Genomic DNA, 26,763 nt, shown 5'->3' with positions numbered 1-26,763 from the left:
TTTAAGGGAGGGGATTGCCACGCGTATTATGCAAATGGCCGATGTAAGATTTGGAGAAACGGATTCAATGAGATACCCTTACGGTTCAGGAGGCGGACCAACAAACACTGGTGGTATCTCACAGGGAGGAATGGGTGAATATAGCTCACAGTTAGAGATGGCCTGTCAGCGATGACAATACGAGCCGTCCTATGGACCACGATACGAACAATTCAAAGCAAATTGGTTCTGCCAATCACAACAACCAAAACCTTCTTCACTGCACGTACAACATTAAACCCGTCGTGATGAACACTTATTAAAATTTCGCTATCCTTTACTTTTCCTAATCGATCGACAAGTACCCAAGGTCGGTATGATGTAATGTCATCCGCTGCCTCGGGATTTTAGAAGATCTTGGCAATCTTATCTTATCGAGACAGTTCGGCCCGGATCTAGAAGGTCTTGGCATTTTAGCTTACACGGCTAATTGTTTAGCCGGTTCTATTTCGGTATCATGGGTAAGGGTTACGTACAATGCTTGTTCATCTTCACGACATGGCTGTCTTTTCTGCTATGGTACTGCTCGTTCCGTCGTTGGCCAGTGCTTTGGACTCGATCACAAGATATTGCACCAACGCTCAATGTCGCGATTCGCCCGTCTTTGGTACATTACGGGTTTGGTCCTGAGTAGTAGTCTGGCAGCTGGCAGACAGCTGGCGCTCATTTGAAGAAATGGCTTCCTTACTATGTTCCAAGGTTGCCTTTCGTCTTCGTTGTGTATGTATGCAGCGGGAGAGCTTGCTTGTATGAGAGGGCTTTCGTCGCCGATGGGAAGAGTGTTTTCAACCTTAGCTCACTTGAGGATAGGTTTATTTGTAAGGGGTGTGGCGAGAGAAATAACTCTTTGACTCTAGAATGGCAAGATCAAGATAGGGTAACTTGTAATTTCTGAGGCTGCTGAGCACTTATGAGGGAAACTAGGATCGACTGGGGTTCGATTAAAGAGTCCCATTTATAAAATTGGTTTTTCGAAGAGTTGTACTGGAGTTGTTTTGCCCAGCAGGTTTCCCAACGGGTCACTCCAGACGACAAAAGTTGGGAAGTCATACTGGGCTTTCTGTAATGGTAGGGAAGTTAGGAACGCTTCTTCTTCTTCATCTACGGTACTCCGTGGCTTCTAGGCCATGAATTTCGGGTACAGCATGTTCATTGCTAGTGCTAAGGATTGGTATCTTCTTGGCCACTCCGCTTAACATACAATCTCGAGTGTTTGAAATGAAAGTGGTGATTAGTCGTATTACTCACTTTCATGTTGTTTGGTTGTGTGAAGTTGACCTTTGCGTTTAGGTATATCTCAGTTCTGATTATTGACAGGAAAAGCACGGCATATAATATTTGTTAAACAGTGGTTGGGACACGGCCCGCAAGAACATGCCAACATAAAGCTTTCACCTCTTTGGGGACGATGTCGTTAATACTACTCCCCTCGATGATACCACTATGTCAAGAAGTTCTTCTGCGGAATATAAATCTGACGCATGGTGGCAACAGCGGACGTCCGGCTACAGGGATGGCTTGTGGTGGATGTCCGCAGCTCGGGGAATTAATACCGGCGTCAGAATGGATATGTTCGCTTGTTTGATGTTGCAGTACAGCGGAGATGGAACACGCCAGTAGGGTTACCACGATCGATAATTAGCTTCTCTTGTTTCCCTCCTTTTATAGGCAGCATTATACCTACTATATGGTTGCTCTCTGCCCTGCAACACGAGGCAAGCTGAAATCGATGACTCAGTAGACGATATTTGAAGTTTTGACGATGAGCCGCCTTTGAGAAGTATGCTGAGCGTTGCAACCTGTGACTTGAAGCAAGCCGATACGGTGTATGGTGTATTACATGAGTGTCGTCCGTTACGCACAGTTTTCAGAAGTAATAGGGGTGGGGGGTGGCTCACAAGATCTTCCTGAGCCGACATCCCCACAATGGTGGTGGTTGTCACCCTGAAGGATGGCAAGTAGACAATGTGCGTGAGAGCATGGGAGTCAGGCTCCTACTTATATGGTGCTTGGATGGAATTCAGGTGGTTGATTCTGAGTCCTGGTTAGCCTACGAGCAGTACCGTATCGATGAAAGATGTGGAAAGACCACCGATCGCAAGAGCCGAGCAATGTAGGTCCGTCATCCGCACCAGCGACACAGTCCTTTCGAAGATGCTACATACATGACAGCCAGCGGGTCCTCGCTTTGTGCCGAGTTTCTGTACATATTGTTTGATCACACGTGGAAATGATGCGTCCACGGGACATTTAAGTAGGAAACAGCCCTGGAAGAGGTTGGCTGACTTGGGCCAAGCTACGTAGTCTACTCACAACATCATCGGCCGTTAGATCTTTGGGCAGGATATCCAATCTAGCACGCCTCCATCTACAGTCGCCGATCAGATTAGGAGGATCAGATAAAAGTGTGTCGTGTCCTCATCGATCATCACTGCAGCAATTTTCTGGTGGAGGTTCTCTCAGCCAGTTGGACAGGACATTTGGACCATAGTCGGGTGTTCTACCTACGTCCACTCCGATGATCAAAGGCAGTTGATACAGAGAAACTTGCGTGTTGGTAGATGCCATCTAATTATAGAATGCCGATGTCATCTCCGATCGGGGTGTTATCCTACTCCTGGAGTCCCGGCTTCTGGAAGCAGACAATTTCGGCAGACCGTGTGCACTGCCCGAATCGCAATGTGGACCTCCGACTTCCCAATCTCCATGACCCATATTATAGATGGCTCATGGTGATGTGGTGCTCGAAGGGCCCAGTTGCAGATGGGTAGGGCGTGCTAGGTGCCCTGAGCAGTTCACTCGATTGATGAGGTTTTCTGGACCGCAACACCACGTGAAGAAGGACCCCCCAATGATCCGCAGCTCCTCAAATTGATATGGGTAAAAGGGTTGGTCTAGCCACACGGCGCTCGGATTGTTAGACGATGCTTGCTCGTCCGTGATATAAGCGCTCCTGAGACGCGATATGTAGCGGTTGACTGCCGGTCGAGTCGAGACACGCTCGAGCGAGAAGACCTGCCAGCCCTTGAAACAACCCAATTGCCGAGGAAACGAGTCACCCTCAAACAGAAAAACGAGCAAACTCAGCTGTGCCTCGGCTCAATGGATTGGACCGCCCTGTCTACATGCCAATTTCACCAAAGGGTTAGGCCCAGGCCCACGACACGCGACACGGCTGTCTGTGTGGTTGGCCTCTCGTAACTCGCGCCGCTTGGAAATCTCGGGAGGCCCTCCCGAGCACGGACTCGGTGTCACGGTAGGATGGATCAGCCGCATCGAATCGCTGCAGGAGTTGGAGCAGCCCAAATCACTTGCCTGCCTTAGCACTGCAACCTTTCAGAATTTGGCCGATGCGTTTTTTTTTCTCTCTTTATTATGATTAGACGGGAAGTTTATTCGCCGTCAAATGACATGGGCATTGGCTACGGAGGTGCGGTCCACCTGAGTTGTGGCTTGAATCAAATTGCAGACCCTGACAGAGTAATTGATTGGCGGTAGTTGCCTGCTGTGGAAGAAAAAGGAAATAGGCAGTAGGCTGGGAAGCTTTGGAAGCTTTCCATGGAAGGAACAATGCAAAAAGGAAGTGTCAAGTTGCTCTTCCCCACCGGCCCTTGCTGCCCTCGTCATTTTTGATTGACAGCGCGAGTCAGCAGGTCCCAATCCGAAAATAAATCATTTACCACGCGCCTATTCGAGAAACAAGACGCTCTGGCATTCGCACTCATCGCCAATTTTAGGGTCAACCTCGAGAGTTTTTGCTTGTCCTGCGCTTCTCGCTCAGCTCACAATGGGCCTGAAACGCCGTGCACAGACGGGTGCTCGTGAAAAAAACACAGCCAAATCAAGGGACTAGCGCGGCTCGCAGCTGGCCCACACGCCTCTGCCAGCATTGCGTTATCCCCCTTAACGCATGAATTCGTCCCATACTCTATTTTCTGCCTTCTTTTCTGCAGGGAGCGGCCGGCGCCTGCCTCATCATCGTCGTCATCGCCGTCGATGCTCCTGGGCGAATTGACCACCTGCTCTGCCGGCCATGACTCTCTGTCGACGGCGAGTTGGTTGGAAGGGCAGAGCACCTATGTACATACGTACGCAGCTGGCCGAAGGACCACACATAACACACCACAAACGTTTAACAAGCTGGCCTAACCTGGTACCCTACCTTGCACGGGTAACGGTTGCGGAGCCGCCTTTCCCTTTCTCCTTTCGCCAAGGAGCCCCGAACCAGACCTGTGGTTCACCATCTGCTCATTTTTATGTACGCCGCAGTCCTGTGCAATTCCCGTCCGGGCATGGGCACTCCTTATGGACCTGCTGTCAATCAACCATGGGCTGCGATCGCCCGGGAAAATTATTGATGACGGCCGGCTGACTACCTGTACGGACTATTGGCCCGGCCCCTGAGTGTAGAAGACGCGAAGTCTTGGTAGTGCCGCCCAACGGCCGCGATTTAGGGCATTGCCGACAGACTGATCGCCTAGCCTGACCCCCATGCCAATAAGACTAAAAGTGATGGCCCAAAAAGCAAGATCGCAGCATCTCAATCGTGGCTTGCGATGATGCATGCTTGGGTATAGAACGCCTGACTATTACAGTAACCCTATTCAACAGGCTCTGGTTGGCACGGGTGGTAGGACCGCCACACATGACTCCCCATGCTCAGCGGCCTCCTTTTATGGCTTGGCATCTCGTGAATTCATCTTGTCATGACAGTTTCTTAGCTGGGTTTGAGGTTGATTGGCCCGTCATATCCAGGCCCTGCCCTGCCGGCTTCCTGGGTCCCCATCCTAGTCCCAGTCGCTATCCCAGTCCCCATCCCCCACTCTGGAGCGACATAGCCGTCTACGGGAGCTCCGCCAAGCCGCGCCATTGGCGACCAGAACCCGTCAAGGAACAAGAACCCATGCCAATCTTTCGATTCCATGCATCTATTTCTTTAAACTCCCGCCGGACGCCCGTTCCCTTTCCCGTCTTCTGTGCTGCCCGCCCACTTCGACCTACGACTACGTCTCTTCGACTTGAAGATCGACCAGCCCGACAAGTCTGTGTTCAGCATCGTTGTCGCCCAGAGGCTCTTCGACTAATACCCGCACCCAAGACAAGATGCCGCTTGCAAGAGAGCCAAGCCAACGGTCCAAATGGATGAGATGGCACAACAACAACAACAACAACAGCAACAGTGCTCCCAGTGCCGCCACGGCCAAGTATGTGATTCAGTATGAGCCCGGAGCGTCTTTTTCTTCCAATATCATACCCATGGACTTTATCTTCTCCCTTTTACTAACCATTGCTGTTTTCCAGCAACACCAGCAAACATGAGCCGGCGGAAATCATTCATTTGGGCGGTGCGCGTATCAGTGACCCTCCTCCAACAATCACGGAAGAGCGCCCGGTCACACAATGGTTCACCGTGCCTCCCCCGGACCTGCCTGCGTCATCTCCCGACCGGACGTCTCAAGACCACAGCCAGGACAAACAACTTCCGTCCCCGCCGCTCTCGGCAACGAGTTCCATGTTGAGCCCGCCGCCGCTCAACATCGGTGGTCAGACAAAAGGCAAGCCGCCGGCCCCTGTGCAGATCCCTGCTGCTCACCAAAGGATGCTGTCCCCCTTGCATTCGGATGCATCAAATGGAGAATCGGCCTTCTCCCCGCCCTTGACTGGATCTTCCTCGAACACCCGGGGGTCGGCTGCCATGTTCTCCCCTGCTGCTAACCCTTTTGCCTGCAACCCGGTCTCTCCCAGTTCGAGCGTCTCGTCCAACGATTCGCCCGACCATGGTTTGAGGCGGTCTCGATCTGTGGCCGACATCAAAGACCGCTCGAGGGACCTCTCGAGATCCAACACAGCAGCCGGTCGCTTAAAATGGAGACCTTTCCCCAACAGCACGCCGTCCGAGTCGGACGGCGAGACAGACGACATTTACGCGAGACAGCCAGCGACATCACGCATCGAATCGAGTTCCTCCGCCAGAACCTATCCGCCTCCGAGCCACCCTCCGCCTTCTGGACCTCTACCCGCCATCTCCCAGGTTTTATCCATGGGGGAGCAGCAGCAGCAGCAGCAGCAGCAGCGACCTACGACGGCGACGGCGAAGACGCCAGCCCAACAACAACCCTCCGCTGCGCCACTACCTGTCCCAGGCCAGACCGGCCAGGTTTCTTCTCTGACGCGGTCATCGTCGCTGAATCGCCCTACAGTCTCACTGGTGGTTAACCCTAAGATCGGAGTGGCGAAAACGACGAGGCACACCCGCGAGGAGCGCCTCTGGCTGCATAGGAACTACCGGGGCGAGGCTAATTTTCTGCGCGCCTGGGGTCTATCGATCGACAACGAGGAGGATCGGGACGAGGGCGCCGCTCTTCTTCGCGAGCTGTGCCAGTCGGAGCAGGAGGCTAAATGGTCCAAGAGCCAGCAACAACAGCAGCAAACGGTCGACCAACGTGGAGAGCAACTCACCTTGATGAACAACAGCAACAACGCTGCCGACGGCGGACCCCTCCACGTGATTGTCGAGGAGCAAAACACGGGCCACAGCCCGCGGCAGCTCCACCCTACGGGTACAAGTACCCGGGGGTCATGGTGGAGGAGACGCCCGTGACGACGATTGTGGCGGCCGACCACGAGGACGGCGTCAACCTGCGGATCCCCGTTAAGCCGCCGTGGTCCAACTCGGTGCAGCAGCACCAGCAACAGCAACACCTGGCCAGAGTCGCGGCCGCCGCCAACAAGGACCACGCGCGGTCCGAGAGCGAGCATTCCGTGCTGGGTGCGTACCTCGATGTCCGAATGAGCCGCTTGGACTGATTTGTTGAATTTTTTGTGCTACGAACAGGAGACGTTTATCACCGCGATCGGATGAGCTATGAATCTCATTACTCGGAGGAGTCGAACTTTATATAGTGGTGTGTGTACTTGATATATACGGGGGAGGGCATCATCGGTCAGTGGCTTGGTTACATTGGGTGGTTTTCTTTTGTTCCCATCTTCTCTTTTTTCTACTGCTGCGACAAGCAGCATTCATAGCGGTGGCGCATTGGGACGGACGGCAGGGCTGATTAATATGGTTTTTTTTGTTGGTTCTTGGTTCCCCATGATTTCATGGGAGAAACTGGGGGATATGGCGGTGGTAGTGGTTGTACAAATACTCATCAATGTATATATATAGTTAGTTACCTTATCTAGACTGGCAGACGGGAGCAGCAGCCATCATCTGGCTGGCTTTTGGGGGTGGAAGAATGTAACAGAGATCATTCAAATCAAGCTTCTTTAGAATTCCCGTTGCTTGTGAACATCCCAATGCATACTATTCAGTTAGTAATTATTTCAAGGTAGAAAAACGGTATCTAAGTCAGCGCTCCGTGGTCTACACGCGTGATTGTTCACTTGTTTATCCATTGTCGCAATTAAAAATTGTGACGAAGATCCATTTCGATAGGATTGGTGACCGATAGCTTGGTAGGATCGGTACAGAGGCGTCGTTGTCAAATGCCGTAGCCAGCGTTGGGCGCCGCAGCAGCAAGCTGACAACAACTGGAAACGACAGTGCCGACAAAACGACTGGTGCGCAAATGGTTTGCTGGACTGGAGGATAGGACAGGCAACGTATATTACGAGGATGCGACTATGTAGGTAGGTAGGTAGGTAGGTAGATACAATTGTACCATGTTCTGGTTGCCCAATTGTCCGTCACGCAATTGGATTATCCACGGCCAAAGCTGGAGGCGACGGATACAATATTTTCGGAAATCTGGTGGTGCAGTATTGATGCATTGTAAGATAGAATTCTTTTTTTTGGAAATAGTATGTTGTGGATATAGTGTGGTCTACGATACAGAATTCATATGAGCCAGAAAGCTTCTCGGTCAAATCCCATATAGTGTAACGGCTAACATACCGCGTTTTCACCGCGGAGCTCGGGGTTCGATTCCCCGTATGGGAGCTACAATAGCGTCAAGCAATTTCTCTTTTTGCATTCTTGTCAACCTCTACGTATCGATAGCAATACTCTCTTTTCAATTTCAAAAGACTCCTCTGTTCATATCCAACACTATCCATTAACCAAACAGTACCAGATGCCATTACTTTTGCTGGCCATGCACCTGGGCATGTAATCTAATATTAGCCGTAGACGGCCTCGAACTTGCGACAGAAGCATCCCTCGGAAAGCAGGAGATATCCATTTGATTGCGAAACCAAAGCTTAAGGGCTGGACGACTCTGATGTTATCTTGTTTTATATGAGGCAGCTCATCGCATTGGTGCATATACTCCATAGTGGTCAAAAGCCATCCTTGGGCAGCGAGTACATCTGACTGAGCCGAGTGCATTGCATTCACTGAGACAACCGACATGCCGCGAGTCCCCTAGTACAACAGCAATGAAAAACAGAAAAACACTTCATTTGCGAGATGGGATATCTTTTGTATTGCAGCAGCAGCCACTACTGCTACATCTATACACAACCTGAGAAGAGGGACCAATGCCAACCCCCGATCTGTCCGAACCGGTCAATCATGGCGTGGCCAGATCCGGCCACAGACAAGCACGCTGTGGAACACCGTCCAGAAAGTAGCAAGCAACGCAACGCTTTGGTGTATGTGGCTTCAAAAGCCCTTCCTCACTATCCTCGCTCAGAAAAAAAAAGCATGACTACCAAGCAAATATTCGTGAATAGCGTCTTCCATCTCTCCTCCAACCAACTTCCTCGTTTCCGCTGTAGTCGTCTGTTTCAATAGTCATGCAAGAAAAGGCCATGGGAAGTGACATCTGCACTCAACCGGACATGGCAGGTTTGTTTGCCGGTTCAGAATGGAACGTCCCCAGTGTTGTCGCACATCCTCAAGTAAATTTGCTCCCATTTGTCTTACCCGTTTCCTGTCTTAGCGCCCCCTTCGTCGTCGTCGTCGATCGACTCTGTGCTCATTTTCCGGCTTTGCATCACCTTGAGTGCCGCACCTTCGTTGGACTCCATCTTATGCAATCGCTCCTTCTTAAGTGCTTCTTCACCACTGGTCACGTCAAACACTTCCTCATACTCCGAATCCTCTCCCTCGCTGTCTGGGCTGGGATCTGGGCTCGGGTCACCTGTTTCCTTAGTGACGGCTTCCAGAGGCCCTGAGGTTCGAGCAGTCGGGTCGAGCATGGAAGCAGGCTCTGGGGTCGGAGTTGGCGCACGCCTACCACCGCTCCGGGCAAGTATTGCGTTGACGTCGAGGGGTTTGATCGTGGGATCGAATGCGGCAGGCAAGCCGACGGCGACGGCGACACGGTGGGCTTCTTCGTCGGGCGCGATGCTGGGTTCGAGCTCGTAAATGCTGTTGTTGTCGCTATCCGCTTCGTGTTTTTGACCGGCTAATATGCTCAAATAGCTGTGACGGCTGGGGTCTTGCGCTCGCTTGGCCTTCTTCTTCTCGCGCTTCTCGTTGGGCCTAACTACTACGACAGGCACGGGCGAATACTGGAGGCAGTATTTCGAGAAGCTGTTGTAGCTACTAAAGAATCCTTGTACACTATCCAGGGACCGACCTTTAGTGCCAACGATTAACATAGACGGCTCGTGTATCGCGATCTGGAAGGAAGCAGGTCAACAAAAGGTCCAACGTTCTGTCAATACTTTGCGACTGCCCGCTCGTTCAAGCCGCACCAACTGCGCTGTGTGACCCGACCACTCTGCATCAGCAACCGAGGAGGTCCCCGCCAAGCCAAGCCAGGATTGCAATGGCATTCCATGGGTATAAGCCTGTCGCAGCCAGCATGGGAAAGGGAAACAATGCGCCGCAACTTACGAAGGACTGGAACGTGTTGTGCAGTTTTCCAACAGCATATTCCACCACAAGCGATATTGCCAAATCTTTGATATTCTTCGACTGAATATGCTGCATCAATTGTTTGGCGGCATCCTGGTACGACTTGTCTGTTGGCCGCACTTGGGTCTCGATGACACGGACACACACTATCTCGTCTCCGTCATCGACAAGTTCGTCCAGTAGCCACTGCAGGGCGTGGTCGGAATACGAGTTGTCGTCCACGCCGACCATGAAGGTGCGACTGCTCCTGGTCTTCTGGTACCCGTCATGCCGGAAATTGAGGGTCAGCGATATTGGATTCTCTTTTGTCGGCGGTTCATTAGAGGCGATATTGTCGAATCCAACATGCTGTTGAAATCTATGCGGGGAAGGCGAATGTGTCAGCGTGTCGGCAGCCATCGAACAGGCGAAATCGCGCAAGCATGCGGATGGGAAGGAAATGGGAAATGCTGGGTTCAGAACACGAAGAGGTAATGTAACGATGATAGCTTGGGAAGACCAGCCACTGAGCCGGTCGGGGGAAAGTGGGTGCAAGGAGGTGAAATTGGCTTGGCGGCAGGTCGGAGGTCGACAATCGTCAGATGTTTTGCGAAACCTCGTTGGAGTGGTTACAACCCAATGGATTGGCAGTGGTGGGAAACGAAAAGGATCGCCAAGCGCTGAGTCAAACTCAGAGAGGGGCAGGCTGGGATTGGCGGGGAACCATCGAGTGCCAAGCGAAGACTATCTGGGGTCGAGGGGGCTTTTATTCAAGAGGCAGCCCGAAGGGTGTAGGTATTGGTAAATCTGCAACCAGCATTGCAGCAAGCATAAGCTGGAGTCTAACGGCAGGCGATGCAGCCCCCGAGGACCCCGTGGATGCGAGTCGAGATGACGTCTCAGTCCAGGGCGAATAGGCGTCCGAGGACACACCGTTCGTCCATCCCCACGATCCAAACGGCGTGGAGGAGCCCATCCCCGGCAACGGCACGTGAGGGATGCCGCATCTGGGTGCAGGTACACGCTGAATGGCTTGTCCTCGCTTGTGTGTGGTGTGCCATGTGATGCACCCCTCACGACACGATGCTGGAGGGACGAACCCCCAGGAGTGGCTCTCGTTCTTGCAGCTAACCCCTCCAGAGGAGCTAAAAGCAGAGCTCCAATTCTCTTGAGTCGAGGCCATAGCGGGCCGCAGTTGCAGCGTCGCGCAGTTATGGCCCGATCAAGGGTCATCCCGCGGGATGCTAACACCATTCGACGTCGTTTGGGCTGATCTTGAGCTCGAAACTTGCCGCATGCAAATAGCGACATAAGAGCAGAACAGACCCTCCTCCCCAGCAACAACGCGACAACAACCTCTTAATTGAGTATTGCAGTGTGACCTTGTCAAAGAGACGATGATTGGGCACGAATGAAGAGGGGTTCGCGGAGATGGAGAAAGAAAAGGTTCGGCAACAACAGCAAAGGCGATGACGACAATAGAAAATTTAGTAACTCACCGACGATGCGGAGGCGATGCATCCCGAATTCTGCTGCTGCCATGGGGCTTCTTCAATCCTTGCGGCAGCTTGGGGTTGTGAGGCTGCCGGAAACTGACGCTGGAGACCGATGGCTTCCTAGACAATGGGCCAGGGCCGCTACTGCCGGGACTAGGGGCGGTTTCCGCACCGGGGCTGAGGGACAGTCTCGTTGCCGGGCGTCGAAATGCTGCTAGCGCTCGTGTCGTCTTTGACTTCTGCCCTCGATGAGGACTCGCCATTGCTCTCGTGGGCATTGTTTGGGGTGCTTGGCTGGGACGCCTGGCGGCCGACATCGTCGAAATAGTCTCTCCGTCGCGGCGTGGGTTGCGATCTAGGCGAGACCTCGCTCGCAGGACTCTGCACGGGGGTGGCGACTCGCGACATGGTGGACGATGGCGCTGCTGCGGCTGCGGCTCGGGTAGGATCTCGAATAAGTCGATATATCTGTCGGGAGTGGGCGTGGCGGTTGGGTGTTGTAGTGATAATCGACTAATATACAAGAGTTGTTGGTTTGTGTGTTCGTTTCAATCTGTACCTGACTCACGTTGCCTCAAGAAGAGGGCGGAGGAGGCAAATTCGCATAGGCCAACATTTGGTAGGAATGTAAAGGGTGAAGCTCACGATCGAGCTTTGGGCTAAGGCTAGGGCGCAGTGACTCTCAAGGTAGGTAGGCAGGTAAACAATGGGTGGCTCTCGCGGCGGGGCAGGCAGGTGCGCTCGTGACTGGATTTTGACTTTAGGGAGGCTTGGGTCGATGGACGCCGCAAGTCTCTCTCTCTCTTTCTCTCTTTCTTGCACCTCTCTTGCTTTCTCTCTTTCCCTCTCCTCGGGGCAAGAGTCGGGCGGTTATTGTTGGCGAAAGTTGGGAGCTGCCGTTGGGCGATGACAATGTGGGATAATGGGTTGAAGCGTCGGACGAACAAAGCCTGAGACTGGGGACGGACTCAATGGACCAGACCTGGGCCGGGGGCAACCACCGTAATTGTAGTATGTAGTAAACCTAGGGTCGGTCGAGCTCGACACCCTCCCCGGAACCAAAGCGAGCTGACAGGGTTACAGCTACCTCGAGAAATCAACGATAAGCCAAGGCTGCCAGGGGTCCTTGAGAGTGCTATCAATCAGATTGAACCAGGCCCGGGATTGTTAGGTTGGGCAAGGTAGGTAGGTATGTCATGTAGGTAAGGTATGTATGTGCGTGCATACATGTACGTTATGTACATATATGTAATGTTGGTTTGCTGTGCTTGTTGCTGCCTGGGATTGATGATCCAATGCGCGGTTGACTTTCACTTACTTTTATCAGCTGTTTTTTGCTTCTTCCCGCTTTCCCTATCGTTCGCCTGGGTTCCCTTCTTCTTCTCTTATGAGACGGGAGAGAGAGTGAGGGTATTGGTTCAAAAAGTAACAAAAATGACAAAATGCTGCTGCAAGGAACCGAAGAAGGTCGCTTCCGGGGGAGGTCGATGCGGTGAGCTGTTCGCCAATGCCGACCTTATCTGCACGTCCCAGGCTCGAGGCAGAGCCAGTCAGATTTCTCGGGACCACCACGTTCGCGCAAGAGCGCAGGCAGATATGTATGCTTTTGCCAGGAATCTTTCGATGTTTGTGCGACAGTAGTCCCTGCGCTGCGAATGATGTGGGATAATAATGATGTGATGTGATTTGGCCGGCTGGGACACTAAAAGATTGGAAGACAAAGCAAGCGCTCTTTCCCCTGCTGCGTTCTCCCTTCTTCCTCTCTACGGGCGGCCGCTAAATGTCGATCCGATAACACGCAGAAATCCGGTTACAAACGGGCCTGGGGTGGATGGAGATGTCGTCAACTTGTCTTGTCTCTTTTTTCTGCCTTCCCGATGTCTGAGATCCGGCCGGGAGCTGCAAAAAATAAAAACAGGGTAGCTTGGGTAGCAGCAGCCAAGGCGCCCGAGGGGGTGGGTTTCCGAATACTTTTTTTGCTATCTCTTACTTGCACAGCAGACAAGAGGTGAGTCAAGCAGGAGGCTTCAAAAAAGCTTAGGAAAGCTTGTACTCAGACAGTGTCTTACGGGGGACGGGACCTAGATGGGGTCGGTATGACCTCCCTTTATGTAAAAAGTTCAGGGAAGAGGAAAAAGCACAGCACATTCACGCGGAGCCCAAAAGCCAAGGCCAGAAAGTGAGGAGCTAGTGGGGAATCAAGGGCCGCAGATTCTCATACGGCGGCTGCTGATGGAGTTCATGGATTGTGATTGCGAGCGAGGGCAAAGAGGGAGCAAGCTGGGGGCAGAGATGCGCGCGAGACGAGGATTGCCCAATTCCTGTACGTTTCGGTACATGTACTCTTTTTCATGTTTGTGATGCCAAGAATGTTGGGTGTGGCCCGATGCGGAGGGGGAGTTGTGAGGATGGGACAGGACAGATCGAAACAGACTACCTACCTACATGCACCAGGAGGGAAAACAGCCAAGAGGCTAATAGAGCCTGGGCGGCAGATGTGCAGCCCAACGAGCTGGGGCAGGCAGTTGTCAGTCCATGGTCCCGTCCTCTCTTGTGTCTGAGGCTCCGGCCGAATAGGGAAGCACCTCCCCCATGGTCAATCGTTGTCACCGTGGACGGAACCCGTGGGTGCGCACTGCCGCTGAGCGAGGCAGAGAGATGTTCACGGCTGGGGCGTATCACAAAAAGTCCTCCCGTATTAGGCCCGTGGGGCATCAGGGCTGACGGACGGGGGTTCGGTCGAATTCACCAGTTGCTGCTGCTGCTGCCGCGGCTGCTGCCCCAGTCTTCATGGATGGTCCTTTTGGATATCGCATCATCCTGCCGCCTGTGGCTGTCATTTCTCTCCTCCGCCCTTTCTCCAAGCCAACCTCCATTTCGTAATTCGTACACCGCGCTTATCGACGTCGCAGATGGCTGCATGGTATACGGTACTTTGGGGGAGGCGGGCCAAAGCCACCCAGAGGAGAGCTGAGCTGGGTAGCGGTACACATGGGCATCCTTGGCAGGCTTGGCAGCGCTGCGAAATAAAAGTTGCCAAGTCATCGCACAGCATTGCAGCGTGTGTCGGGGGAACGTCTCTGGTCTTTATTTCCTAGGGTCAATTTACATACCTTGCTGCTCTGCACGCGGCGACCCGCATTGCCGGCCCTCTGCCATGTGAATTTCAAGCAATCATCCCACGCAACCGGCGCCAAAACTCTGTCTGGTAAGTTCTGTCAAGTGGCAGTTAGGTAGCATACGAGTATGTACAACTGAAGTATGTATGTTAATAGAGAGACGGGAGGTTCAAGCAACCTACTATATAGCAAGAGGCAGAAGGCTTTATCTAATAGTTATGCTATTGAAATAGCTCAATGCTTCCCTAGCCAACGGAGCAACAGCCCACCAAATCACATGTTATGTGTTATGACGACACAAACCTATATGATAAGATTGAATCCTCCCATTTGATGACCCATGGACGCAGGCGGCTACCTAATGCACTTACTTACACCTAGCTAGCATTCGGACGAAGCCACAGTAGAAGGTGTATGTACTGTAGCAATTGACAGACACGGCATTGGGGAAAAGTACACGCACGTTCATCTACATACCTAGCTTGACATGCCTGGGTGTCTGCAGACCACCACCGTGCATTCGCTACCCAGGAGCAGCTTTTTCGCGGTGCGGTGAAACAGAAGCGAAGTCCCCCTCCAAGCTTGCCCTTCCTTTCGGGGTAAGAGGCAGGCCCAGCTCGCCCGCTGCGCTCGTTTGCAACGGCTAAGACGGCTCGGGTCGCTCCAGCCCTCAGAGTTCAGCACGGCAACCAGATCCGAACAAGAGTATTCTTTTTCTAACCGTTGTTCCGGACCAAGGAGGCCACGCGTTGCGGGCGGGGACCCCGTCACCGGTCGGTCTACCGTATGTGAGATGATGGTTTGAACGTCTAGTTTGGTGTCGAATTGCCCTCTCTTGCTTCAAAAGGGGCTCCTGGAGGGGACAGGTAGAGAGCTAGCTTTGCAGCTCTCGGCCTAGGTTTCCTCGTTTCCCAGCACCTAGCCAGGCCTGGCCTCTTTGAGCGGAGCGGAAGTGGGGTGGAGGGGTTACAGCACCAGCGCCTAGGTGAGTACAGCTAGGTACTTTCCACTTTCTGGACCAATGCCGATCGATGAAATAGGTAGGAAAAATCACAGGAGCGGGGCCGGGCCAGCAGGCCAGGTAGGATGCAGTGTTATTGGGCACTTCATGTAGGTAATACCATTACTTACTGCAACACACCGGGCAAGTCCGCCACCACCAACACGGCATGATGGCCGGTGGCCGGACTCGTCAACCTCGCCTCATCCCCATGAACAACAACGCCAAGTCAAGGGATATGTTTCCGTCCATTGTCCGTGCCAAGGTTACAGTTTTGATGCCATAGCGACTCTGTGGCACTTCCTGCAGAACGAACATGTTACCAGAAATCACCTGGAGAGCGTACAATTGTGCCACCTCACCTCACACCAAAGCATCTAGCATCAATATACTCATGCACGGTAGCATAGCTCAACGCTCGATGCAGCAACTCTTGGCAAGCTGCAGCCTCACTGCTTACTGACAATCATCTGACTCGCTCAGTATAACACATCAGTCTTACCTCCTTCTACAGGGAGGTAGGCTCGTCGTAGCACAGCTCAACATCCTCGTGACGTGGGCGATTATCTTGGCTCAGGATTGCTTTACTATATTTGTAGATTAACGAACCAATTGAGAAGCCTCGTCCCACCGGTTAGTGGCACGATGAGCTGCCTTGGTTTGTGATTTAGCGTCATGAACCAACATATCTCATTCGGGCTCTATCGGTCTCCAGAGCAGGAGCCGGCTATTCTCTTTTCTTCCTCCCCCTTTCCCATGCCGCGTAGCCGTTCTTGTACGCACATGAAGATAAAATGTCTCGTCACCCCGGAACCAGCTTTTCCTGTGCGACCTTATCCCCAGGCCCGTCGCTGATGGTACACGGCCAGAGTATAAACAGCAATTCCCGTGACGCCTATGCAATGCAAGTTAAGAAAGAAACCTGCGCAAAGCCCATCCATGGATCCATCCGTCCTTACGAGATTCCATTGGCCAGCAATACGCGACTTGGTGTCATCAAGTTGCTGGCCTGGCGATTGATTGATGTGTTTCGTCGAGGTTGCCCTGCTTCTAGTTGTATGTGCGGGCAAGGTTGCGCAGATACCAGTCTACCAGCTTGCGTCCGACCTTGGCCTCTGAGATGTGGATCAAGTCCTGTAGGATGCCGTTAGTCAATTGCGGTACAAAAAGCTTGACAGTTACACGTAAAGCTTATGCCGTCTCGATACAACATGGGAGATGGAATGGGAAGGGGTGAGATGGGGGGTTGCATGTATACGTACTCCTTGCATAGCGTAATCAAGATCGCTAACGTTGACCCATTCTCCGTCCAGCAAACCGCCCTGGTCAGTCCAGCGCAATTGCCTAGCTCGCTGCTTGTTGACCAACAGGTAAGAACGGAGCTCCTCGGGCTGGACCTCTAGGAAACCAGCGAGCTTCTTAAGATCCATGGTTGTGTAGAGGCGCAGGTAGGACTTGACGGTGGGGTTGAACATGTTGGTCTTGACCTCGTCCATGAAGATGCCCAGGTGGTGGTCAATGGGGTCGACGTTGGCCTCGGGGTTCTCGAAATCCGGGGGAACGGGCGAGATGAACTTGGGGCAGGCGGCGCGGAAGAGCTCCTCGAAGATGGGAAGAGCCTCGGGGCCACCGCGCTGCAGCTTGACGAGCTGGTCGCCGTACTTCTCACGCAGAGCAGTGTGGATGGTGTCATCCAGACGCGTGGGGTGGAAGGCGACGCAGATGGCGATCAAGGCGTACATCTGGTCGTTCTTCTTGGTGATGGAATCGTACTGGGCGTTCTTCTGGAAGTTCTTGGTACGAGACACATAGATGAGGATGTGGCTGAACATGCGGATGGCATCGGCGTAGCGGTGCATCATCATGTAGGAGAAGCCCACGTAGTAGTAGGTGGTGAAGTGAGCGGCCATGACGCGGGCGAACATGGCCTTCTTGTTCAACTCGATGTCGTCGAGGGTCTTCAAGGCGAGGCTGAAGTCACCGAGCAGGCAGTGGACTCGGAGGAGACCAATGATGGAGAAGTAGCCCAGCATGCGATACAGGTTCTTAGATCCGTAATCGCCAGCGACGGCCATGGGGTCCTCATTGCGCTTCATGGCGGCAAGCTGCTCGGTGATCTGAGACCGCTGGATCAGGGAGTACAGCACGTTAAGCACACTATAGCAGCCCCAGGTATTCGGGTTCTCGCGCAGGATCTGGCGTTCTTCTTCGTTGTCTCGGGGCTGTCTGGCCAGTCTCATTCTGTAGGAAGAGAAGGAGTTGAACTGGTAGATGAACTCGTCGATGACATCCCAAGCCCAGTAGTACTGTAGTTGGCGCGCGTTAGCAAAGACCTTTGGATGGGCATCATCGTGCAGGATCAGGGCGAGGAGCCGGGTTAACTGACCGAAGGGGGCTCCAGATCAACCGGGCCTTCCGAGTTCAGGATGAAGTGGAACAGGTTGCAGTAGGCATCGTAGCTCTGGAACTTGACTTCAAGGGGAGCGGAGAAGTCCAGAGGCTGGGCGGCGGCGACGAGTCTCGACTGGATGTCGTCGGTCTGGGCGGCCATGCCGAACGAGCTGGTTCGCTCGAGGTCCTCGCCAATGCCATCTTCGTATTGGACTTGCTCCTTGTAGTCGTTGACCAGGGCCTCCTCCTCGACATCGCTGTCGACTTCCATGGAGCGCATCGGGCGCTGTTCGCCGTTTTGAAAGGCGCTCATCTTGACGTATGTGCTGCTGCTGCTGCTGCTGCTGGCTGCTAGCGATGTATGTGATGTGACAGCAGCGACGGGCGTTGATAGACTGTGGAGGTTAGAAGGGAAAATATGTGTGGGCGGGAGAATTTGACGATTAAGTGGGGCGCTGGACTTGTGTGCCCAAACAGAGTAGTGCCTGCTATTCTGTATGTACCAGGTAAGAGAGTAGTGCGGGGTTCCTTCCTATCGACCCCTCCAAAGCAGAAAAAAAAGTCTTGGTACAGTTGCATACCTTATGTAAAGCACCCGCAAACTGCGCTGCGCTGAAGCGATCACAAGATCTTAGCCTGGATGAATCATAATGAGCTGCACTCCCTTCGTATTCCCCGGACCAGCATCTAGATATTCCTTGCCCGAGTGTATGGTTTATAGCATCGCCTGCTTATTATTTAGACTTTGTATGCCATTAAATTCGTAATAATTTTCAAGTACATGAGTCCGACAGTCTCCACCGTCGTCTGCCGTATCAAGCAAGTACTCGACCTCGATGAAGTCAGACCTTCTCCCGATCAATTATTAGTCACCCGTCTCTTTGCCGGACATAAGCGACCGCATTTCAAAGAATAACATACCTAAGAAAGTCGAGGTCTCTCATTATAATAAGAACCGATTCCTCTTTATTGAACTAAAAGAACCACTGCAGGTTCTCCTACTTTTATAATCCAGCACCCTACCACGTCATCTTGGTCTAGATCCCAGAAAACGACTCAACACCCGGCATCATGCCCGTCGTCTCCCCGGAAAAGCTGGGCCTGCTCCAGAGCGAGTCCGACGATGTCAGAAACGTATGTATCATGCACCCTCTCAATGTATCGTCATTCTAACGCTTTTTGATAGATATGCATCCTTGCTCATGTAGACCATGGAAAAACGTCTCTTACGGATGCTCTTATCGCCACAAATGGCATCATTTCACCCAAGATGGCCGGCAAGATCCGGTATCTCGACTCTCGCCCAGACGAGCAACTCAGAGGAATCACCATGGAATCATCAGCTATATCGTTATATTTCTCTATGCTGCGGAGGTCGGCGCCCGACGCCACGCCGGAACCTAAGGAGTATCTGATCAACTTGATCGACTCGCCTGGCCACATCGACTTCAGCAGCGAAGTGTCCACCGCTTCCCGGTTATGCGATGGTGCCGTCGTCCTAGTTGACGCGGTGGAGGGAGTCTGCAGTCAAACAGTTACCGTCCTCCGCCAGACATGGATTGAGAAACTGAAACCCCTGTTGGTCATCAACAAAATGGACCGTCTCGTCACAGAACTGAAAATGTCACCGGCTGAGGCATACCAGCACCTCAGCAAACTTTTGGAGCAAGTGAACGCCGTACTAGGAAGCTTCTTCCAGGGTGAACGCATGGAGGAGGACTTGAACTGGCGAGAGCGCATGGACGAGAGAGTAGCTGCGGCCGCAGCGAAGGAGAAGGAAGCCGCCAATCAAGAAGGTGAGACCGACGAGCTGCAATTCCAGGAGAGGGATGACGAGGAAATCTACTTCGCCCCCGAGAAGAACAACGTCATCTTCAGCAGCGCCATCGACGGCTGGGCGTTTACTGTACGGCAGTTTGCGAGCCTGTATGAGAAGAAGCTCGGCATCAAACGGAATATTATGGAGAAAGTTCTATGGGGTGATTACTACCTGGATCCCAAGACCAAGAAAGTGTTGGGCAGGAAGCATCTCAAGGGGCGAAACCTGAAACCCATGTTTGTGCAGCTTGTTCTTGAGCAGGTATGGGCAATCTACGCGGCGACTACGGGTGGTGACAATGGAAAAGGGTGAGCACTGCTAACATTCGAACGAAGGCATGGGTCGCACTAACAAACTGCACAGGGATCCTGCACTTGTTGAGAAGATTACCAAGGGTCTAAACTTGACCATACCACCCCATATCGCCAGATCTCGAGATCCCAAAGTCTTGCAAAGCACTATATTCGCATCATGGCTGCCGCTATCGACGGCGCTATTGGTTTCGGTCATCGAATCATTACCGTCTCCTCGCGTCGCCCAGAAAGAGCGGCTCCCTGAGTTGCTTGAGGAATCGCCAGGGGCATCCCACATCGATGCCAGTGTCAAGGACGCGATGATCAACTTCCAGACATCCAAGTCTGATCCTGTCGTTGCTTACGTCAGCAAAATGGTCTCTGTTCCCGAAAGCGAACTACCCGCCAACAAGAGACGCGGACAGTTGAGTCCAGAAGAGGCCCGCGAGCTTGCGAGAAAGAAGCGTGCAGAATTGGCGCGAGCCCAGCAGGCTGCGGATGCCAACGGCACGAACGACCTGACAGCGGCCATCGAGGATGTAAATCTTGACAACATACTCCCAGAACATGAAGAGAAGCCCGTCGACCCGGAACATCTGATCGGTTTTGCGCGAATGTACTCTGGCAATTTGACTGTTGGGGACGAGTTGTATGTTCTTCCACCCAAGTTCTCACCTGCTCATGCACATGCCGCCCCTGAGCCGCAAAAGATCACCGTAACGGCCCTCTACATGATGATGGGCCGGAATCTCGAGTCGCTCAACTCCGTGCCTGCCGGTGTCGTCTTTGGCATCGGCGGGCTTGAAGGACACATCCTCAAGTCCGGAACGCTCTGCAGTCAACTTGACGGCGCAGTGAACCTTGCCGGTGTGAGCATACTTGGCCAACCCATTGTGCGGGTAGCGCTGGAGCCTGTCAACCCTGCAGACTTGGACAAGATGATCACCGGCCTGAAGCTTCTGGTCCAGAGCGACCCTTGCGCCGAGTATGAGCAGTTTGAGAGTGGCGAACACGTTTTACTGACAGCGGGTGAGTTGCATCTGGAGCGCTGCCTGACGGATCTGAAGGAAAGGTTCGCCAGGTGCGATATCCAGGCGGGCGCGCCCATTGTCCCTTACAGGGAGACGATCGTCCGAGCCGAGGAGATGAAGCCCCCCGCCAACAAGGAACTGGGCCGCGGGGCTGTCGTTGGCGTCACGAGCTCAAAGCAGGTGTCGATTACCCTCCGCGTCCGACCTCTTCCCGACAACGTTACCGAGTTTCTCTTGAAGAACTCGGGCGCCATCAAGCGCCTGTACAACGAAAAGAAGGCTGCCGCGGAGGGAATAGCGGTGCCTGAGAGCGGAGACGTGCAGGAAGATGTGGAAATCGATGACGACGACGTCCGTGATGGCAAGGGACTGTCCCACGATGAGCTGAAGCAGCAGCTTCAAGCCGCGCTGGAGACCGGCAAGGGGAGGGAGGCCTGGAAGGGCGCCATCGACAAGATCGCCGCGTTCGGCCCCAAGCGAATCGGGCCCAACCTGCTCATCGACGCCACCAAAGACGGCGGCTGCCTGTCCAAGGTCTTCGGTACCAACAACACCAACAACAGCCTGGGAGCCGACGACTCCCTCAACGCTTCCCACCTCAGCGACAAGATCACGTACGGGTTCCAGCTGGCCACGAACCAAGGCCCGTTGTGTAACGAACCGGTCCGAGGCATCGCGGTCATCATCGAAGACGTCCAGATCGAGCCGCCAGAGGACGAGGCGTCCGCCCGAGATAGGCTCGGCCGCCTCACTGGCGAGGTCATCAAGACGGTGCAGCAGTTCATCCGCCAGGGTTTCCTGGACTGGTCGCCGCGTCTCATGTTGGCCATGTACTCTTGTGAGATCCAAGCCAGTAGTAAGTGCTTCTTCCTCCCATTTCTGCGCCCCTTTGCCCCTTGCCTGCCACCTTACTAACCTACGTAACCCCACGCAGCCGAAGTCCTAGGCCGCGTCTACGACGTCCTCACCCGCCGCCGCGGCCGCGTCAATGCCGAAGCCATGAAGGAAGGCACGCCCTTCTTCACCATATCCTCAGTCCTGCCCGTGGCCGAGTCGTTCGGGTTCGCCGACGACATGCGCAAGCGCACCTCGGGCGCCGCCCAGCCCCAGCTCATCTTCACGGGGTTCGAGATCCTCGACGAGGACCCCTTCTGGGTCCCGTTCACCGTCGACGACCTCGAGGACCTCGGCGAGCTCGGCGACAAGGAGAACGTCGCCAAGCGCTACATGGACGGCGTCCGGAGGAAGAAGGGCCTGCTGGTTGAGGGGCGCGGCGAGAGGAGGGGGGCGGAGAAGCAGAAGACGTTGAAGAGATAGGGAAGACGAAGAAGAAGAAGATGGGTACTGGCATGGCGCAGTAGCATGGTATCGTGTAGAGACGGGTGGAGGAATATGGGGTTTTTGCTTGCTGGATTAGGCTTACATTTCTGATATTGGTGGAAAGAAAATCCGGGTTCTAGACGGCGGCGCATCACGATCTTCTCCACATGGACTTAATGCAATTATTGCCATTCTCACAAGCACCGTCCTTTTTCCCCTTTTCGTAGATGGTTGGTGGAGATAAAAGAAACGCCAGTTCATTTGTAGAATTCGTATAGCAAGCAAGCAACCTTTCTACACCGTACTCCGTCCGCCATGCTGTTCATGCTTCTTCTTCTAATGCGTTCCCCTGATTCCATCGTGCCATGAAACAAACGCTGGTCTCTCCTCCATCTTTCGAGCGAAAAGGCGCGCAGAGCTATTATCTATGTACAAAGCCAGATTTCCTTACTGTTTGTGCCGCCCCTTTCTTCCAAGATCATCATTGTCAATATTTGATCGTTCGTTCTGTTTCTAGTACCCTTCCATGTCAGTATCGCCATCGCAATCCTCATCTTCAAGATCCTTCGAACTGCTCCGGCTGCTCTCCTGCTGCTGCTCTTCTCCTGTTTCTACAGCAGCAAGGTTGGCCCAGTCTTCCCCGCCGGTACGCATGACCAGGACCGGATTAATATCCGCCGCGAAGTATTTATCACGCCTAGTGCTGGCTCGGGAGCCGCCCTCGAGTGCCGACATCGCCGCACGCGTGGTGCGCATGCGTTTCTTGGGCTTGCCCCCTTCGCTGACCAGGTTACTGCGCTGCAGTCGTTCCTTCTGCAGACGTTGGTCGTACGCAACGATGCTGCGCACGTATGGGGCCACATCTAGAGTGAGAAGGCGCATGGTGCGGTCAAAGACGGAAGGATCTAGGTACATGCCCGCATGATGGGAAGGCACCTCGGCGATAGGATCGAAGGCGACAGCGTAATCGTAGCGTGTCGTCGCTGGGGTCGAGTAGGGAGGGCTGGAAAAGCTTTCGCGTAGCTTCTCTACGGCGGTGTCCTCGGTAAAGGGGCGTGTGTCGGCCATGCATGCGGATTTGTCAGATGCGAATACTTCCTTGCCTAGGCTTCGTAGGGCCAGGGCGATGTGCATGGAAGTTAGATCGTAACGGGTTGAAGTTTCTACTTCAAGGAGCCGGCGACCAATGACAAAATCCTCGCGAGTCTTGAGAGGCAGGTCTGGCACCGAGTGATCCATCGTAACGCCATTGCCACCAGAGTATGTGCCTGATGAACATATGTCTGCAGCACTGAGCATGTCGGCGAAACCGTCAACGGCTTCCAAGTCTGCCAGTTTCTTCGCTCGAGACTCCGCATGGCTGCTTGTTTCGCTTTGGGAAGGCAGCATCAGGTCGCCATAATCAAGACACCAGCCATCCCATAGCTGTTGCTGGGCTTCTTCCTCAATGGTACGGGAGGCGCAGGACTCAAGGAGCGGGTCTCGACCGAGCCAGCCCATGCCAGGCTCATACGTATTGGTACTGACCACACGCACCGTCCCCTCGCTCTCGTATCGCGCGTCTTCTACGCCCTTGTGGAGGAACCAGCCAAATCCGCCCCGGAGATCACCAATGCCGATTTGGCACCAATAGTTCAGCTCTGTTATGGACGCGCGAAGGTCGTGATGGCGAGAGTCAAATAGCGTTTCAACGGCACGCCTCCTCAAGGCGTGTCCTTCGTTGGCAGCTATCAGAAGCAACAAGTCAACCGCCAGGTCCTTAGGAGGGTTGCTGAATCTGAATATGCCGTGCAGATTGAGATTCTGCAGCGGCACAAGGGTTTCATCGTTGCAGGTCATGACAAAAGGTCGCTTGGACTGTATCATGAGGCTGATTACTGTCGCCCAGAATTGTTTATCCTCCTCGTACAAGATATCAACCTCCTCGAGCAGGATCAAAGACTGCTTTTGGCCCTTGCCGGTCAGGGGTTTTGCCGCCTTTTCTTTGAGTGGCGCCAACACTGGGTCGGCCTTCGCAGGTTTCGCAGGTGGTTTCGCTGGCTGCGCGGAGGGCTTTGGCTTGAAAAAGTTTATCATCGTACCTTGTTTGCCCGTTTTGAGATCCCTAGCCACTTCATCGTCGCTGGCAGCTTGTGTGTCGAGAGGCTCCGTGTCTCCCTGCTTGTGCTGGACGAGGTGGTTTTGGGTCATGTCGCCGATTCTCTCAAGTATGTCTTTGCCACTTCTCCGCGAGCCAGGACTGATCTCGAATATCTCAAAATCAAGTTCCTTCGCGATGGCAAAAACCGCAGCAGTCTTGCCACATCCGTGCGGACCGCTTATGACGACAGCATTGGTGAGTCTGGCAGGGTCCTTGGAGCCCCTTCCAGCTCTGACCACTGTCTTCTTCGCACCGCCATGACTTCCTTGTGGCGCCCAGTCAGCCTCATCCTCCGAGATCTCGACCAACTGGCTCTCTTCCACATCATCATCAACAATAAAGTCATCTGACTTCTTCCCCTTCTTTCTCTTTTTGGCAGGAGCAGATGGTTTCGCCTTGCCTTTGCTTATATCTGCAGCACCTGTGTTGACTGATTGGATTTTGAGTGTCTGCAACCAGTACCGGAGCGTCTCCGCATCGTGGCTGCTCTGAAGAACATGAGCCGCCGCACGGGGTGCATACTTTTGAGCCCAGGCAACTGTCTCGCATTTGGACTGGTCAAAGGCGGATAGAGACGTGGCAAGCGAATTGTATGCCTCAGATATGGCCGGGTGAGGCTTCTTTCCAGAACCAGCTTGCCAGGTGCGAAGTTCAGGGCGGATCCGTGATTGCAGCTTCGACCCAGTCTCAAGACGCCTCTCGGGAATCCGCAAGACTGGATCAGGGGGCTGAAAATCATCCGTCTTGAGGGCCTGGAGCGTCTCAGTCAAAGTGTCGAGGCCGAGGTTCAAGGTGACACTTGACAACACAGACTCGGCCGGTTCGAGACGAACCATAGCCCCTTTTGCTTTCTTGTGGGGTATTGCGAGCTGGGCACAATGATTGGTCGAACTAGGCGAGTCGCCTGCGTCGCGCGCGTCCCCGTGAATGTGAGCCATTCCTTTCGAAGGCCAGGCTGGGTGCTGGGCTCCCGGTATCTTGAGTCCGCCTGGCCTGGAGCCGAATTGAGGGACGTTTGATCTCGAGAAAGGGGCTGCCTTGACCTGTTTGGGCGAATAAGGAGTTGATGTGAAAATGGAATGCCGCTTTTCTGTTGACTTGGCGTTTGAATCTTTCTGCTTATTCGCCGGGGTTGATTTGTTCGAATTGGATTGCTTCGACTTTGCAACGAAGAATGGATGAGTAGGCGCTCCAGTCTTGATTGTGGTTTTTGGTGCTGCTGATTTCTTGGGGGTCTGTGGTTTCTCCGATATCACTTGTTTCTTGACGTTCGAAGCTTTCGCAGGATTGCTATGGGCTGATACAAAGCGAATGCCACTGTATATTGCCTCGATCGCGTCGCAAATCCGGGTGCGAGATAGTTCGTCGACACCATATCGTATAGTGACAATGCGAGAAGGAGGCTGCTTGGGTTTTCTACCACGCTTGGATTTGACCGCAGGTTTAACTTCGTTATCACCTTTGCTCCCATTATCCTCTTGAGGTTTAGGCGGTGAGCCGATTGTTCCCGTCTTTGGATTGAGTCTCAATAGCTTGTGCATCTTCACGGCTGGTCGTATCTCCTGATTCCCATCTTGGAGGCCGCTTGGTAAATTCGATTGTCTTCTTGATGCAGGCGTCTCAGCAAGGGAATGCGAAGACGTCTCGGTGATAATATCGCCATTGTTGGACCGGCTATCCAAACTCCCAGAATCTGATGTAGGCTGCTCGTTCTTGGATCCGAAATGATCAAGGATACTTGAGGCTGCAGCATCCTTACGGCGCTTGGCTCGCGGTGCCGTCTTCTTGGGGGGTTGATCATTGCACTCGGCGGGCACATCTAAGTCGGTCTTGCGTCGCTTCTTTCTCAATTGGCCGTCGTTGGGCTTCGAGTCGGGATTTCCAGCAAGTTCGTCAACGTCGGCAGCTTCTTGTGCTTGTTCGGAGTTGGGGCTGCATGATGGATCTGGTGTTACTGGTCGCACCGCACCGGCAGACGTATCTTTTGGGGCGATCGCAGGAGCTGTGAAAAAGGGGTGCACTTTCGTGGCTGGCAATCCATTATCTATCACCACGTCCCCTCCATTCCCAGCCATTGTGTGCACACCGCGATATAAAGTTGGGTTTGGGCAATCTGATCAAGGAGTCGCAGCCATCGGGATATTGGAGGACAATGCGGTGTCAGAGGTATTGGACAGCTTATGAATATGGAGCATAAATATCGCAAGAATGATCCAAATAACAAGTCTAGATCTCTCTAAGGTGAAGTCGAGGTGAAGTATGTGGTCTGGTCTGGTGCAGGCAAACGATCAAGCTATCGACTGTATGGATACTAATTAATTGCTGTCG

General features: G+C 53.4%; 6 protein-coding genes across 6 annotated transcripts; 2 read left to right on the top strand and 4 right to left on the bottom strand.

Moving 5' to 3' along the window:
* Positions 1-5,142: 5,142 nt before the first annotated feature.
* On the top strand, positions 5,143-6,846 carry PG985_009986 (uncharacterized protein; the record flags this gene model as incomplete). The annotated part of the gene is made up of 3 exons (XM_066829754.1): positions 5,143-5,243; positions 5,341-6,472; positions 6,577-6,846. The coding sequence occupies 3 exons, from the start codon at positions 5,143-5,145 to the stop codon at positions 6,844-6,846; spliced, it is 1,503 nt and encodes a 500-aa protein (XP_066682144.1).
* A 2,058-nt stretch (positions 6,847-8,904) lies between these two features.
* PG985_009985 (universal stress protein) lies at positions 8,905-10,246 on the bottom strand (the record flags this gene model as incomplete). The annotated part of the gene is made up of 2 exons (XM_066829753.1): positions 8,905-9,609; positions 9,827-10,246. The coding sequence occupies 2 exons, from the start codon at positions 10,244-10,246 to the stop codon at positions 8,905-8,907; spliced, it is 1,125 nt and encodes a 374-aa protein (XP_066682143.1).
* A 1,075-nt stretch (positions 10,247-11,321) lies between these two features.
* Positions 11,322-11,730, bottom strand: PG985_009984 (universal stress protein family domain-containing protein; the record flags this gene model as incomplete). Its single annotated transcript, XM_066829752.1, is given in 2 exon segments — positions 11,322-11,475; positions 11,495-11,730. The coding sequence occupies 2 exon segments, from the start codon at positions 11,728-11,730 to the stop codon at positions 11,322-11,324; spliced, it is 390 nt and encodes a 129-aa protein (XP_066682142.1).
* Positions 11,731-16,491: 4,761 nt separating this feature from the next.
* Positions 16,492-18,145, bottom strand: PG985_009983 (uncharacterized protein; the record flags this gene model as incomplete). Its single annotated transcript, XM_066829751.1, has 3 exons — positions 16,492-16,575; positions 16,704-17,747; positions 17,828-18,145. 3 exons carry the CDS (start codon positions 18,143-18,145, stop codon positions 16,492-16,494), a joined length of 1,446 nt encoding a protein of 481 aa, XP_066682141.1.
* Positions 18,146-18,903: 758 nt separating this feature from the next.
* Positions 18,904-22,292, top strand: PG985_009982 (ribosome biogenesis protein Ria1; the record flags this gene model as incomplete). Its single annotated transcript, XM_066829750.1, has 4 exons — positions 18,904-18,966; positions 19,019-19,959; positions 20,015-21,831; positions 21,910-22,292. 4 exons carry the CDS (start codon positions 18,904-18,906, stop codon positions 22,290-22,292), a joined length of 3,204 nt encoding a protein of 1,067 aa, XP_066682140.1.
* Positions 22,293-22,808: 516 nt separating this feature from the next.
* PG985_009981 (uncharacterized protein) lies at positions 22,809-26,510 on the bottom strand (the record flags this gene model as incomplete). Its single annotated transcript, XM_066829749.1, has 1 exon — positions 22,809-26,510. The coding sequence occupies one exon, from the start codon at positions 26,508-26,510 to the stop codon at positions 22,809-22,811; it is 3,702 nt and encodes a 1,233-aa protein (XP_066682139.1).
* Positions 26,511-26,763: the final 253 nt, after the last annotated feature.

The sequence above is a fragment of the Apiospora marii genome (assembly GCF_038362585.1).
Source record: "Apiospora marii strain CBS 49790 chromosome Unknown utg000006l_segment0_segment0, whole genome shotgun sequence".
Lineage (NCBI taxonomy): Eukaryota > Fungi > Ascomycota > Sordariomycetes > Amphisphaeriales > Apiosporaceae > Apiospora > Apiospora marii.
The sequence above is the reverse complement of the archived record's forward strand: the minus strand, read 5'-3'. Positions and strand labels throughout refer to the sequence as shown.